Source organism: Triturus cristatus, chromosome 7 (genome assembly GCF_964204655.1).
Source record: "Triturus cristatus chromosome 7, aTriCri1.1, whole genome shotgun sequence".
NCBI classification, from domain to species: domain Eukaryota; kingdom Metazoa; phylum Chordata; class Amphibia; order Caudata; family Salamandridae; genus Triturus; species Triturus cristatus.
The window spans coordinates 276,040,283-276,055,027 of record NC_140590.1 but is presented as its reverse complement, the minus strand read 5'-3'; the positions used below and the strand labels follow the sequence as shown (position 1 = coordinate 276,055,027).

General features: G+C 53.4%; 1 protein-coding gene across 3 annotated transcripts in view; it reads left to right on the top strand.

The window, feature by feature from the left end:
- LOC146809405 (bifunctional polynucleotide phosphatase/kinase-like) overlaps window positions 1-14,431 on the top strand; it is a 223,716-nt gene extending 209,285 nt beyond the window's left edge. For all 3 annotated transcript variants that reach the window (XM_085616250.1, XM_085616248.1, XM_085616249.1), the window contains 3 exons: window positions 11,871-11,958; window positions 13,006-13,073; window positions 13,158-14,431. In XM_085616250.1, coding sequence (XP_085472376.1) covers window positions 11,871-11,958; window positions 13,006-13,073; window positions 13,158-13,278 — 277 coding nt within the window. In that variant the 3' untranslated portion in view covers window positions 13,279-14,431. The remainder of the gene's footprint in view (window positions 1-11,870; window positions 11,959-13,005; window positions 13,074-13,157) is intronic.
- The last annotated feature ends 314 nt before the right edge of the window (window positions 14,432-14,745 follow it).

Below are 14,745 nucleotides of genomic sequence, written 5' to 3'. Positions count from 1 at the left end.
TTTAGCCCCGGTCCAGGTCCGGCGTCGGAGCGGCGCCGTCTCCAGCGCCGATGGATGAGCATTTCATCTACCGCCCGGCTCAGTCCTTTCTACCTGTCTACCAGGAGACGGATGACGGGGACGACTGGGAGGGGTCTGAGGACCCTCTAGCACAGCAGTGCCAGTTAAGTCAGGACTGGGCAGACGAGCTGGGGGATGCCAGTGATCTCTCCTCCCTCCGTGGCTACGGAGGAGGGTGCAGCCTATTCTGTGGTGCTGCGCAGGGCTGCCGAAGTCCTTCACCTGGAGCTCCCTCCAGCGGCCGTGAGGACTAACCTCCTCACTGAGGTGCTTCAACCGCCAGTAAGCTCTTCGGAGCCTCTACTGCAGTTTAATGAGGCACTCACTGACGCTCTGATGGGCACCTGGTCCAAGCCCTCCACAGTCACTCCTGTGGACCTGAACGTGGCCCGGCGCCACCGCCCTGCTCCGGGCGACCCCAGCTTTCTGTCAGTGCACCCCACCCCTGAGAGTCTGGTTATCCAGGCCTCTACGTCCCAGACCGCCTTCCCGTCCGCTCCTCCGGATCGGGAATCCAAAAGGTTGGGACAGTTTGGGAAGAAACTGTTTTCCTCCCTCAGTTTGGGGTTGCGGTCCATTAATACCGCGTGCCTTTTGGACCGTTACACCCACTCCTTGTGGGATACGGTGGCGGACGTGCTGCCCCAGTGTCCGAAGGTGGCCCGGACACTGCTCGCCCAGGCTCTTCCTGAGGGGCGGGATGCAGCACGGTACTCCATTCGATGTGGGCTTGACACTACGGACTAGCTAGGAAGGGCGATTGCGACGACGGTGGCGATTCGTCGCCACACCTGTCTTGAGATCCACGAATTTCTCTGGGGATGTCCAGAGCACTCTCATGGACATGCCCTTCGATGGCCGTCGCCTTTTTGGCGACAAAGCGGATAGTGCGCTGGAGCGCTTTAAGGACTCCAGGGCTTCGGCCAAGTCCTTGGGCCTCTCGGCCCCGTGCCCACAAACTTCCACTTTTTGCCCCTTCCGTGGCCAAGGAAGGGGCGCCCCACACGTCCGTCTAGTCACAGGCTGCAGAACCAGCCTCAACACGGTCGCGGACGTGGATTCCGCCGAGGCGGAGCAGGGGGACAGAGCCGGTCAGCCCATATCTGCTCCCGCAGCATCTGCCTCAAAGCCTTCCTAGTCCGATCTTTCAAGCCCATTCCACGCCTGTGGGAGGCAGAGTTCGCCATCACCTGCTCCACTGGCATACCATCACGTCGGACAGGTGGGTGCTGCAAATTGTCCGAAGGGGCTACTCCCTCCCCTTCGAGGCGACCCCTCCAGCCATGCCACCGCAGTACCACCGCATGTCGGGGGATCACTTGCAACTTCTGCAGGAGGAAGTTACGGTCCTCTTGGCCAAGGGGGCCATCAAGCGCGTTCCTGGCCCAGAAGTAGGTCGGGGTTGTTTCTCCCACTACTTTCTGGTTCCCAAGAAGGGCAAAGGGGGCCTACACCCTATCTTGGACCTCAGGAGCGTCAACGCCTTCCTCCGGAAGGAGAAGTTCAACATGCTCACCTTAGTTCAGGTTCTGGCTGCCCTAGACCCTGGAGACTGGATGGTAGCGTTGGACTTGCAGGACGCTTATTTCCACATCCCCGTCCTGCCGGCCCACCGGCGTTACCTGCGGTTCACGGTAGGCCACGAGCACTTTCAGTTTACCGTGCTCCCCTTCGGCCTCACCAGTGCCCCTCGGGTGTTCACGAAAGTGATGGCGGTGGTTGCAGCTCATCTGCACAGATTAGGGGTTCCAGTCTTCCCCTATCTCGACGACTGGTTGTTGAAGGCGGGCTCGCCCCGACAGTCGTCTCCCACCTCCAGACTACGGCCGACCTCCTGCATTTGCTGGGGTTCTCCATCAACGTGCCGAAGTCGCATCTGAGTCCCTCCCAGAAGCTTCTTTTCATTGGGGCGGTTCTGGACTCGGTGCTTTTTCGGGTCTATCCTCCAGAACAGCGGGTTCGGGATATTCAGGCTCTGATTCCGATCTTTCAGCCTTTATCCTGAGTTTCGGTCAGGATGGTCCTGCGGGCGCTGGGTCTTATGGCCTCCTGCATCCTGCTGGTACATTACGCCAGGTGGCGGATGCGGGCTCTGCAGTTGGACCTGAAGTTCCAGAGGGATCAACATCAGGGCAACCTGTCTGACCACGTCTTGATCTCGGAGGGCACTGCAAGACAGTCGCAGTAGTGGCTCACGGACCGCGATTGGGTCAGTGGCAGATCCCTCTCCCTACCCCAACCCGAGCACGTAGTGGTGACGGATGCGTCCCTCCTGGGATGGGGGGGCCACATGGGAGAGGCGGAGATCAGAGGCCTCTGATCTTCGGCGGAGTCCCGGCTCCATATCAACCTATTGGAGCTGCGGGCAATCCGGCTTGCACTGAAGGCATTCCTTCCCTCTGTACGGGGAAGTGTAGTGCAGGTGTTCACAGACAACACCACCGCCATGTGGTATTGCAACAAACAGGGCGGGGTGGGGTCGTGGACCCTTTGTCTGGAGGCTCTGTGCCTCTGGACATAGCTGGAACATCAGGGCATCACCCTGGCGGTTCAACACCTGGCGGGCTCTCTGAACGCCAGGGCGGACGAACTCAGCCACCGGTGCATGATGGATCACGAATGCCATCCGAACTCGGACGTGGCGCAAGGCCTCTTTCGGCAGTGGGGAGAGCCTTGGTTAGATCTATTCGCCACCGAAGAGAACGCGTAATGTCATCATTTCTGCGCGTCGGAATTTCCAAGGCGGCACTCGCTCGGAGATGCTTTGCATTGCGAGTGGAGTTGCGGTCTGTTGTACACCTTTCCGCCTACACCACTTCTGCCCAGAGTGCTGAAGAAGATCAGGCGCGACCGGGCCCAAGTCATCCTTGTGGCTCCGGATTGGGCACGAAGATACTGGTATCCCGAGCTACTCAGTCTATCGATCGATCCCCCGATTCGACTGCCTCTTCAGGAGGACCTTCTGTCGCAGCAGCAGGGGACGGTCCTCAACCCGAACCTGTCCAGCCTCCACCTCCATGCGTGGAGATTGAGCGGCGACAGTTGATGCCATTTGACTTTCTTCTGAAGTCTGTGATGTCATTCTGGCAGCCAGGTTCCCTCCACTAAAACGGTATACGCCTGCAGGTGGAACAAATTTGTGGCATTGTGCACAGCAAAGGCTGTGGATCCCCTTTCCGCCCCTCTTTCTGAAGTTCTCCTCTTTCTTCTTTCCCTGGCCCAGCAGGGCTCTGCTCTGGGCACCCTCAAGAGATATCTTTCAATGTTTCTGCCTTCTTGCGGCTTCCTGATCAGCCTTCTCTTTTCCAGTCCCCTGTTGTTGCTAGATTCTTTAAAGGCATTACTCACATGTTTCCTCCTGTCCTTTTCGTAATGCCTCAGTGGTACTTGAACCTGGTGTTAGCCTATCTGATGTGCGCTCCTTTTGAGCCACTTCATAATTGTCCTCTTCGTCTTCTGACTCTTAAGACTGCTTTCCTGGTTGCCATCACCTCTGCCAGAAGAGTGAATGAGCTCCAGGCTCTTTTTTCTAAACCTCCTTTCCTCTCTGTCCATCCGGACAAGGTTGTTCTCAGGACTCGTCCTTCCATTCTCCCTAAGGTGGTTACCGCCTTTCACATCGGCCAGTCTGTTACTTCGCCCACCTTCTTTCCGCCTCCGCATCCCTCGAAAGAGGAAGTGCGGCTCCACCGTCTGGACCCAAAATGTGCGCTCTCCTTCTATCTGGACCGCACAAAACAATTCCGGGTGGACGACCAACTCTTTGTTGGTTACGTGGGCGCTAAGAAGGGGCGGGTGGTGCACAAGCGAACCATCTCTCGGTGGGTCGTTTTGTGCATCAAGACCTGTTATTCCTTGGCTAAGAAGGAACCTCCTGTGGGGTTGAGGGCCCATTCCACTCGGGCCACAGCGGCTACTTCTGCCCCGGGACGGAGAGTCCCTCTGCAGGACATTTGTCAGGCAGCGACGTGGGCCTCGCTGCACACGTTTGCCAAGCATTACTGCCTGGACAGCCACGTCCGGAGAGACGGCTTCTTTGGCCGTTACGTTCTCCAGGACTTCCTGGTGTGATCTTGGTTCGCAGACCCACCACCGGGGTTGGTATTGCTAGGGTATCTATTCTAAGGTAAGGAATCCAACTAACGTGTTTCTTTCAGATGAACAAGTTACTTACCTTCGGTAACGATATATCTGTAAGAAACATTAGTTAGTTAGATTCCTTACCGCCCCACCCATCCTCCCTGTTCTGCGAACGGATATCTAGGGTTAAGATCATCCCTTTTAGGGCCCTAGATTCATGGCACCAGTGTCGGTTTCTTGCATGGCTCTGCATTCCTGGCGCGAAAAGCGATGTACAAGAACTGACGTCAGCGCGCGAGGACGACGTCATCCCGGCGATCACGACGACGGAAAATCTTTCCGGATCCAGCCTGACGCTTGGGGATATTCTAAGGTAAGGAATCTAACTAACTAATGTTTCTTACAGATATATTGTTACCAAAGGTAAGTAACTTGTTCTTTAAAGGTATATTTTTTATCATTCACTTTCGGAATAAATAGAACACCGGTTCTTTGCCTGCATGAGCTCTCTCGCAAGACTGGGCCAGTAGGCACCAAGAATAGCTTGCCCTGATACAATCTGACTCTCCATAGGAAGTGGGCTAGTAGATTTTTCGAGGCCTGACTGTGACGCTATTTATTTAGGCTTATCTGCATCAAGTATGGTTAAATTGCAGTGAATGCACAATGCAGCAGTACGACTGGTTTGGCAACTTAGGGAATTTGATCACACAACGGAGGCTTGAAGGAATCTAAATTGTCTTGCAGTCCAGCAAAGGATCATTTTCATATGTTTCTGCCTGCTAACCTACTTGCTATCTGCCTTATAAAATGTAAAAGTTTTGGTAGCAGATCTCTCCATCTAGAATTGTCCTACTATTTGGAATGCTCTGCTTTTCCTAAGAGGTTGGGGAAAGAATTTGCTAAAGTTCATAAGATTCATGAAAATGAGTCTTTTCTTCTCAGTGTGCAGCCTGATTTACAGTGGCTCAAGATCGGATCCATAACAAGTTCCCTGATGTTACTCATTTTCTTCCTGTTCCAGGTGATTAAAACCCTAAGACTGATACCAGTCTTAGGACTTTACCACCAAGGCAGACTCTCAAGGCAGAGCCACTGCTTACAAAGTCATGAACTTCACTGCCACTATTTTGTGTCGTTCTTTGTTTTGGCACCTTTTTGATATTTTTTCCATAAATCTCCCACATTTTAAGGGTTCAGATGCAGGTACATTAGCATGAAGTCAATGTCCAGTCTACTATTCTAAGAAGCCGTGGTTCATATGTACTTACACATTTTCTCATAGACAGGAAATGGGACAAACCATTTCTTACATCTGGCCACATGGGTGGTTTTCCAAATCCATCCCTCTTCATAACCAAAAGTAATTTCAGGTTTTGATATGCAACGTGAAAGGTTCTTCCCTGGTTTTCCCCCAACCTGTATTATTTTGAAAGGGTTCAACATTATCTCCATGACATTTGGATTCATACCCTCAATTTTGGCTAGTTGAAGGTTTACTGATCCTCAGACATGGTAGCTCTAACCCAGATTGCATGCTGGGATATGTATGTATTTTTCAAATGCTGCTTACTTTGTGGGGTTCTTTCCTCATAAGGTATTGATGTTTATACAGTCGAGGGCCAAAGCAAGCTGCCTTTCCAGTATTGTGGCTGTGTAGACGTAATGTTCATGGTGGTCTTGTGATATGCTTCTCTCAATTTTTTTGTAAGCAATAGCTGTAGAGAAAATCCATAGTTTGGTCAAGCTATGTCAAGAATTATCCTCTAATTTTCATTATCTTTAAGAAACACGTTAGTTAGATTCCTCACCTTAGAATATCCCCAGGCGTCAGACTGGATCCGGAAGATTTTTCGTCAGCAATACCCCTTGCGCGTCGCTAGGCGTCGTCTGCGGGTCCGTCGTCGGCGTTGTGCGCCGGAATGACGTCGTCGGAGTACTTAGACGCCGCCCTTGCGCGCTGACGTCAGTTCATCTTTTTTCCGCGCCAGTAAGCGCAGATCCGGGAGAGCTACCCCTGTAGTCAATTTTTGACTAACTTTTTTGACTCTTTTTGGTCAATTCTCGACTCTGGTGCCGGTAGGATGCCTGGTTTCAAGGCCTGCGACGACTGTCACCGACTGATGTCGGTGACCGATCATCACCGCCGGTGCCTGTACTGCTTGGGCCTCGACCACGACGCGGCGTCGTGCTCCGATTGTATAGCCCTGACCTCGAAAGCTAGGCGGGAGCGGTCCCGCAAGCTTCTCGAGCTTCGCCACTCGGCTCCGCGTCTCTCTCGATCCCGGTCCAGGAGGAGGTCCAAGGATCGGTCGCGGAGCCGCACTCGACATCGTCACTCGTCTGGCTCGAAGTCTTCGGGTAAGTCTAGGCACTCCAAGAAGTCCAAGAAGCGACACCGCTCTTCGGACTCCCCTCGCCGGTCGCGCGACTCGGCCGAGGGTCCGGGTGGTTCCACCCCCGCGGCTCCACAGGAGCCGCGCAAGTCTCCATACCCGATGGTCCCTGGGACTGACGCGACGCCGGCGGAGGTCAGTGCCTTCCTCTCGGCCATGAGGAGCCTGGCCCCGCCGTCGACGCTCGTTGGCGCGGCTTCGGGCCCCGCGGACTCGACTGGGCGACCTCGCATGCCGACGGCTCTGGCCCCGGTGCCGTTGGAGGCTCCGGCCCCGACGCCGCAGGTCCCCGAGGGGCCCGAGCCTGGGCTCCCGTTGACGCCGGTCGACCTCGTTACGCCTCCTCCGCCGGCACCGACACACCGATACCACCCCCGACGCCGGCTCCGGTCGACGTCGATCCGCGGTTCAGCCCCTGTCCGGTCCCGACGCCGATGCGGCGCCGCCCGACGCCGCATCCGACGCCACTGGAGACACATATTGTCTATCGACCGGCTCCGATCATTCCTCCTGTTTACCAGGAATCGGATGACGGGGGCGACTGGGAGGGGTCTGATGACCCTATGGCCCTTCAGAGCCAACTTGCACAGGACTGGGCAGATGAACTGGGGGAGGCCAGTGGGTTGGATACCTCTCCGGACACTGGATTCATCTCTCCTCCGACTGTGGCTTCGGAGGAGGGTGCAGCTTTTTCTGTGGTGCTGCGCAAGGCGGCCGAAGCCCTTGGGCTTGAGCTGCCTGCCGTGGCTGTGAGGACTAACCTCCTCACTGAGGTGCTTCAGTCTGCCGCATGCTCCACTGAGCCTCTGCTGCCATTCAATGAGGCCCTCACTGACGTTCTGCAGGGCACCTGGTCCAAGCCCTCCACAGTCCCTCCTGTGGATAGGAACGTTGCCAGGCGTCACCGCCCTGCTCCGGGCGACCCCAGTTTTCTGACCCAACACCCCACCCCTGAGAGTCTGGTTATCCAGGCCTCTACCTCCCAATCCTCCTTCCCGTCCGCTCCTCCGGACCGGGATTCCAAGAGATTGGAACAGTTTGGTAAGAAGCTGTTCTCTTCGCTCAGTTTGGGCCTGCGGTCTTTGAACACCGCCTGTCTCTTGGACCGTTATTCCCACTCTCTGTGGGATGCGGTGGAGGACGTGCTGCCACTGTGCCCGGAGAAGGCCCGGGCGCGGCTTTCCTCGGCCCTGGCCGATGGGAGAGATGCAGCGCGCCATGCAATCCGATGTGGACTCGACACTACGGACTCGCTGGGTAGGGCGATTTCTACCACGGTGGCGCTTCGACGTCACGCCTGGCTGCGGTCCACGTCTTTTTCAGGGGATGTCCAGAGCACCCTCATGGACATGCCTTTTGATGGCGCTCGCCTTTTTGGTGACAAAGCGGACAGTGCGCTGGCTCGCTTCAAGGACTCCCGGGCTACGGCCACGTCCTTGGGCCTCTCGGCCCCGCGGCCTCAAACTTCCGCTTTTCGCTCCTTTCGTGGCCAAGGAAGGGACACCTCCTCATGTCCGCCTAGCCACCGGACGCAGAACCAGCCTGCACACGGTCGCGGACGTGGTTTCCGCCGAGGCGGTACCGGAGGACGACGCAGTCAGTACACATCCACCCCGGCAGCATCCGCCTCAAAGCCTTCCTAGTCCGAGCTTTCAGGCCCATTCCACGCCAGTGGGCGGCAGAGTTCGCCATCAACTGCTCCACTGGCGTTCCATCACGTCGGACAGGTGGGTGCTGCAAATCGTCCGAAGGGTCTACTCCCTCCCCTTCGAGACGACCCCTCCAGCCATGCCACCGCAGCACCACCGTATCTCGGGGGATCATTTGAATCTTCTCCACGAGGAAGTTTCGGCCCTCTTGGCCAAGGGGGCCGTCGAGCGCGTTCCGAGCCCAGAAGTAGGTCGTGGTTGTTATTCCCACTACTTTCTGGTTCCCAAGAAGGGCAAAGGGGGCCTACGACCTATCTTGGACCTCCGGAACGTCAATGCCTTCCTCCGGAAGGAACGGTTCAAAATGTTGACTTTGGCTCAGGTTCTAGCTGCCCTAGACCCTGGAGACTGGATGGTAGCGTTGGACTTGCAGGACTCATATTTCCACATCCCCGTCCTGCCGGCCCACCGGCGTTACCTGCGGTTCACGGTGGGTCAGGAGCACTTTCAGTTCACCGTGCTCCCCTTCGGCCTTACCAGTGCCCCTCGGGTGTTCACGAAAGTGATGGCGGTGGTCGCAGCTCATCTGCGCAGATCAGGGGTTCCAGTCTTCCCCTATCTCGACGACTGGTTGTTGAAGGCGGGCTCGCCCCAGGCAGTCGTCTCCCACCTCCAGACTACGGTGGATCTCCTGCATTTGCTGGGGTTTTCCATCAACGTGCCGAAGTCACACCTGAGCCCCTCTCAGAAGCTCCTCTTCATCGTAGCGGTTCTCGATTCGGCGCAGTTCCGGGTCCATCCACCGGAGCAGCGGGTCCGGGATATACAGGCCCTGATTCCCATCTTTCGGCCTCTATCCTGGGTTTCGGTCAGGCTAGTGTTGCGGCTTCTGGGGCTGATGGCCTCCTGCATCCTACTAGTGCATCACGCCAGGCGGCGCATGCGGGCTCTGCAGTGGGACCTGAAATTTCAGTGGGCCCAGCATCACGGCAACCTGTCCGACCATGTCTTGATCTCGGAGGGCACTGCACAGCAGTTGCAGTGGTGGCTCACGGACCGCGATTGGGTCACGGGCAAGAGCCTCTCCCTACCCCTACCGGAGCATGTCGTAGTGACGGATGTGTCCCTCCTGGGATGGGGTGGCCATATGGGAGAGGCGGAGATCAGAGGCCTCTGGTCTCCGGCGGAGTCTCGCCTCCACATAAACTTGTTGGAGCTGCGAGCGATCCGACTTGCACTGAAAGCCTTCCTTCCCTCTGTCCGGGGAAGTGTCGTGCAGGTGTTCACGGACAACACCACCGCCATGTGGTATTGCAACAAACAGGGCGGGGTGGGGTCGTGGACCCTTTGTCAGGAGGCTCTGCGCCTCTGGACATGGCTGGAACACCAGGGCGTCTCCCTGGTGGTTCAACATCTGGCGGGCTCTCTGAACGCCAGAGCAGACTAACTCAGCCGCCGGTGCATGATGGATCACGAATGGCGTCTGAACTCCGAGGTGGCGCAAGGTCTCTTTCAGCAGTGGGGAGAGCCTTGGTTAGATCTATTCGCCACCGACGAGAACGTGCAATGTCAGCAGTTCGGCGCGTTGGAATTTCCAAGGCGGCACTCGCTCGGCGACGCTTTTCGTCGCGAGTGGAGTTGCGGTCTGTTGTACGTCTTTCCGCCTATAAGAAGATCAGGCGCGACCGGGTCCAAGTCATCTTGGTGGCTCCGGATTGGGCACGAAGGTACTGGTATCCCGAGCTACTCAGTATGTTGACCGATCCGCCGATACGTCTGCCCCTTCGGGAGGATCTTCTGTCGCAGCAGCAGGGGACGGTCCTCCACCCGAACCTGTCCAGCCTCCACCTCCATGCGTGGAGATTGAGTGGCGGCAGTTGATGCCATTTGACTTGCCTCCTGAAGTCTGTGATATCATTCTGGCAGCCAGGCGTCCCTCCACAAAGACGGTATACGCCTGCCGGTGGAACAAATTTGTGGCATGGTGCACAGCAAAGGCTGTGGATCCCCTCTCCGCCCCTCTTTCTGAGGTTCTCCTCTTTCTTCTTTCTTTGGCCCGGCAGGGCTCTGCCCTGGGCACCTTGAAAGGTTATCTTGCTGCTCTCTCTGCTTTCTTACGGCTTCCAGATCAGCCCTCTCTTTTCAAGTCCCCTGTAGTGTCACGCTTTCTTAAAGGCATTACTCACACGTTCCCTCCTGTCCCTTTCGTAATGCCTTAGTGGGACTTGAATCTTGTCTTGACATTCCTGATGTGCGCTCCCTTTGAGCCTCTTCACAATTGTCCTCTTCGTCTTCTAACTCTTAAGACTGCTTTTCTGGTAGCCATCACCTCGGCTAGACGGGTGAGTGAGCTCCAGGCTCTATCGTCCAAGCCTCCTTTTCTATCTGTTAATCTGGACAAGGTTGTCCTTTGGCCTCGTCCTTCCTTTCTACCGAAAGTGGTGACCCCCTTTCATCTTGGGCAATCTGTCACCTTGCCCACCTTCTTTCCGCATCCTTCCAAAGAGGAAGAGTGGCTCCACCGTCTGGACCCAAAACGTGCTCTCTCCTTTTATTTGGACCGCACTAAACAGTTCCGAGTGGACGACCAGCTTTTCGTTGGCTACGTGGGTGCAAAGAAGGGAAAAGCTGTACACAAACGGACCATCTCCCGGTGGGTCGTTTTGTGTATAAAAATCTGTTATTCCTTGGCAAAAAAGGAACCGCCTGTTGGGCTGCGCGCCCATTCTACTCGGGCCACAGCGGCTACTACTGCTTTGGGACGGGGAGTCCCTTTGCAGGACATCTGTCAGGCGGCAACGTGGGCTTCGCTGCACACGTTTGCCAGGCATTATTGCCTAGACAGCCAAGTCCGGAGGGATGGCTTCTTTGGCCGTTCTGTCCTCCAGGACTTTCTGGTGTGATCTTGGTTCGCAGACCCACCACCGGGGTTGGTATTGCTTGGGTATCTATTCTAAGGTGAGGAATCTAACTAACGTGTTTCTTTCAGATGAACAAGTTACTTACCTTCGGTAACGATGTATCTGTAAGAAACATTAGTTAGTTAGATTCCTCACCGACCCACCCATCCTCCCCGTTCTGCGAACTGACATCTAGGGTTAAGGCTATCCTTTTCAGGGCCCTAGAATTTTTTGGCTCCAGTGTCGGTCTCTTGCATGGCTCTGCGTTCCTGGCGCGGAAGGCTATGTACAAGAACTGACGTCAGCGCGCGAGGGCGGCGTCGAAGTACTCCGACGTCATTCCGGCGCACGACGCTGACGACGGACGCGGAGCCGCAGACGACGCCTAGCGACGCGCAAGGGGTATTGCTGACGAAAAATCTTCCGGATCCAGTCTGACGCCTGGGGATATTCTAAGGTGAGGAATCTAACTAACTAATGTTTCTTACAGATACATCGTTACCGAAGGTAAGTAACTTGTTCATTGAGAATGTGCTGCCTTTTGCCTAACGATTCTATGTGCTTCAATACAATAGTCACCGCTGTAAAGAAAGCAGGTTGGAATGCAAAGCACATGACAATCTAGAAGAAGACAGAGCTGTATAACTGGTAGTACAAGACTAATTATGTCTAACGTTTATTGATTTGAACCCGTGCTATACCTCCTTCAAAACCCCAGTTAAATTAACATTCCCACAAGTAACTTAAATACATTGAGTTTTCTCATCTTTCCCATCATTCTTTAGGTATGTTGAGGTTGCGAAGAAAGCTGGAGTCCCCGTCAGATGTTTCTTGTTCACAGCAACTATAGAGATGGCAAAACACAACAACACTGTGAGTATGGGACAGGGCTAAAAAACAGTGTAGTGTGGGCAGACAGGGATGATGACTGTAAGTCACATGGAGGCAGAGTTAAAAAAAATGCCCAAGTTCACATATGAAAGAGGCCCTCCGAGGTGTATATCAGAAGGTAGATCTTAGAAACACTTGTGGAACGACAGGGCCCACCTAAATTGAGTGGATCTTACAAGGGTGAGGCTAGGATAGTCACTATTTTGTGTTATAATGAGCTTCATCATGGAAGATTCAAAAGTGGAGGCTGGAGGCAACGACACTCCGCTTGTGTGGACATCTAGTTGCACACATCCTACGCATACGGAAAAAAGTGTTTTGGCGTTCGAGACTTCTACATAGCTCCTAAAGCGTAGAATACCCTATCCACATAAGAGCCGCCTCCTCAGACCTGCTTCTTCGAGTAGTCCCACTAGGCCCTAGGGTTGGATAGACTCACACCTGTTTAGCACCAGGGTACCCTCTTGGGTTGTAGTGCGCTCTACAAATCAGCACAACATAAGATATCAGACTACGAAACAGGAATAAAGTATTAGGACAGTGGGGCTTGAAGTGAGGAGTACGCGACCTGGAGAGAACTGTGCTAGATGAGAAGATTAAAGGTCCAGGAGAAAACCAAGGGAAGGGTTGGTGTAATTGGCAATAAGTTATTTTGAAAAAAGGAGCAAATGGTTAGGAGAGATACTGCGAGGAGAGAGATGTAAGGGGCAATGAGGGTTTTGGGCTAGAGAAAAGTAATGGACTAGTATATAGCAAGTAGTAGTTGATATAAAGGAAAATGTGATCACTGTGGAGTTGAGAGGAGTAAAGGAAAAGTAAGAGGGAAAATGGCACTACCAGAGAACTGAGGATTAAAATTGAAGCTGAAGCAAAGTTGCATTGACTGGAATGTGTGTTGTGTATCTGTGCTGTAGACCAAATAACTCCTCACCCAAGAGTGTGTACCCTACACTCCTTCATGCCACAAAAAGAAGAACCTTCCTGCAAACCTTGGCTTCTGATGGACTAATCTGTGATTTCTTGTTCCAGTTCCGGGAAATGACGTACACAGGACAGGGGCACCAACCGGTCAATGACATGATCTTCAACAGCTACAAGTGAGTTGGCTGGGAGTGCATGTGACTACTGGTACGGGGTGTCTGTTTCCTGCTGGTGTAATAACCTGTCTTTGTCTGTTGCAGGAGCAAGTATGTAGCACCTTCCTTGAACGAGGGCTTCACTGAGATCGTGAAAATCAATTTTGTGCCTAGTTTCAAGGACCCGAAGCTTGAAGCCAAGTACCGCTTATTTTTGGAGGGATGATGCCCTTGAAGTTGCTGGAGCAGCAGTGCTACAGGAGAGGAGAGTGCAGTGTGCAGCAAACCCTGGGGCAGGGATGTAGGTCTCACCATGACAGATGGTGCCAGAGGACTGATAAGATGTCTATATTTGGGTACAAGTCAGCCAACGTCCTGATTCTTGAAGACCTTGTGCAAAGTATCTCAGATTAGCAAAAGGACTGTGTGCACCCACAAATGAATTCCACAATCTAACTTTCCTTCTAACTGTACCTTTCTACCTATACAATCCATCTTCCATCATTTCATGATATAACACTGTGCCCCTTTGGAAAAGAGTGAGTCCTTCAATGGGGGGCAGCAAAGCATAGCTTAGGTAAGACTGCCGTGTGCAAGAATGCAATGCTGACCAAATCCAGTGACACTCTGACTGTTGGAAGACGTACACATAAACTGTATTTCTGTTGGGGGGTGACTGAGCTGTGGGCAAAGTTGCACACACCACAGTGAATGTGGTTGCTCAGTGATAGCAGTGTTGACCTGCTGAAGGTTGTGTATCAGTAAGATGCTGATTGTTTTTGGCAGTAACACTGCACAAGGTAAGTAGTGCAGTGTTAATACTCCCCCATTCTTAACTCATGTCTTGCGCTTGTTTCCTTGGCCATTGTCTTGATGCTCATGAATGGGGGCTTGGTTTGTACCACAAAGCTGGTTCTTTTATTATCACTCTTTACTTGCTTAATGTCTAATTTCCCTTTCTCTTAATGTCTATGGGCAGAGTTATGTTTTTTAGCTAACGTATCTTGTGTATGCATGCACACTGTTAGAAGGGGTGGGAGAGGGTGAGCAAGAAATCAGATGGCTTAGAGCTAGTTTTCCCAATTATACACACTCCCATGTCTGTTGCTGGTGGATCTGGCCTAAGCCCTCAGTTCACCTCTCACCCATGTGACCCACAGCCTCAATTAATTTCTTCCTGTCCTTCTCTCATTGGCACTCCACTTTGTTGTAAATCTCCGACCGTGTGCATGTAATCAGGGCTTATGTAGATGCCTTTCTGCGTGTAAGATCCCCAAGTTGGAGCCCATGTGCAAGCCATAGTGCCTGCCTTTCCCTTTCCAGCACGGTGCCAGCTTGTCTGTTTTGCCCATGTGTAATAAAGAATACTTGGCATTTTACCAGTAGAGCTTTCTGTGGCTTGCTGATTCTAATGCAGCCATGCTGCCCCTGCATTTGTCTTTGTAAATATTTGATCTATGCTCTCCCCATCTAGTTCTTTTGTTTATCTGCCTTAACTTTCTTCTTTTAATCAGGTTAGTTACCTCATTTCCTCACTGTTTTTGGTACTTGCCAGTAATCTCTCCTTGCTTTATTTCTGATTGACCTCCTTCCCTAACTTTTCATTAGTTTGTCCCTTACTAATTCTATATCTGTCAATTGGTTTTTGCCTTGCTCTTCTCCTATCGCTCTGAGATGGATCCCTTGTGCAATC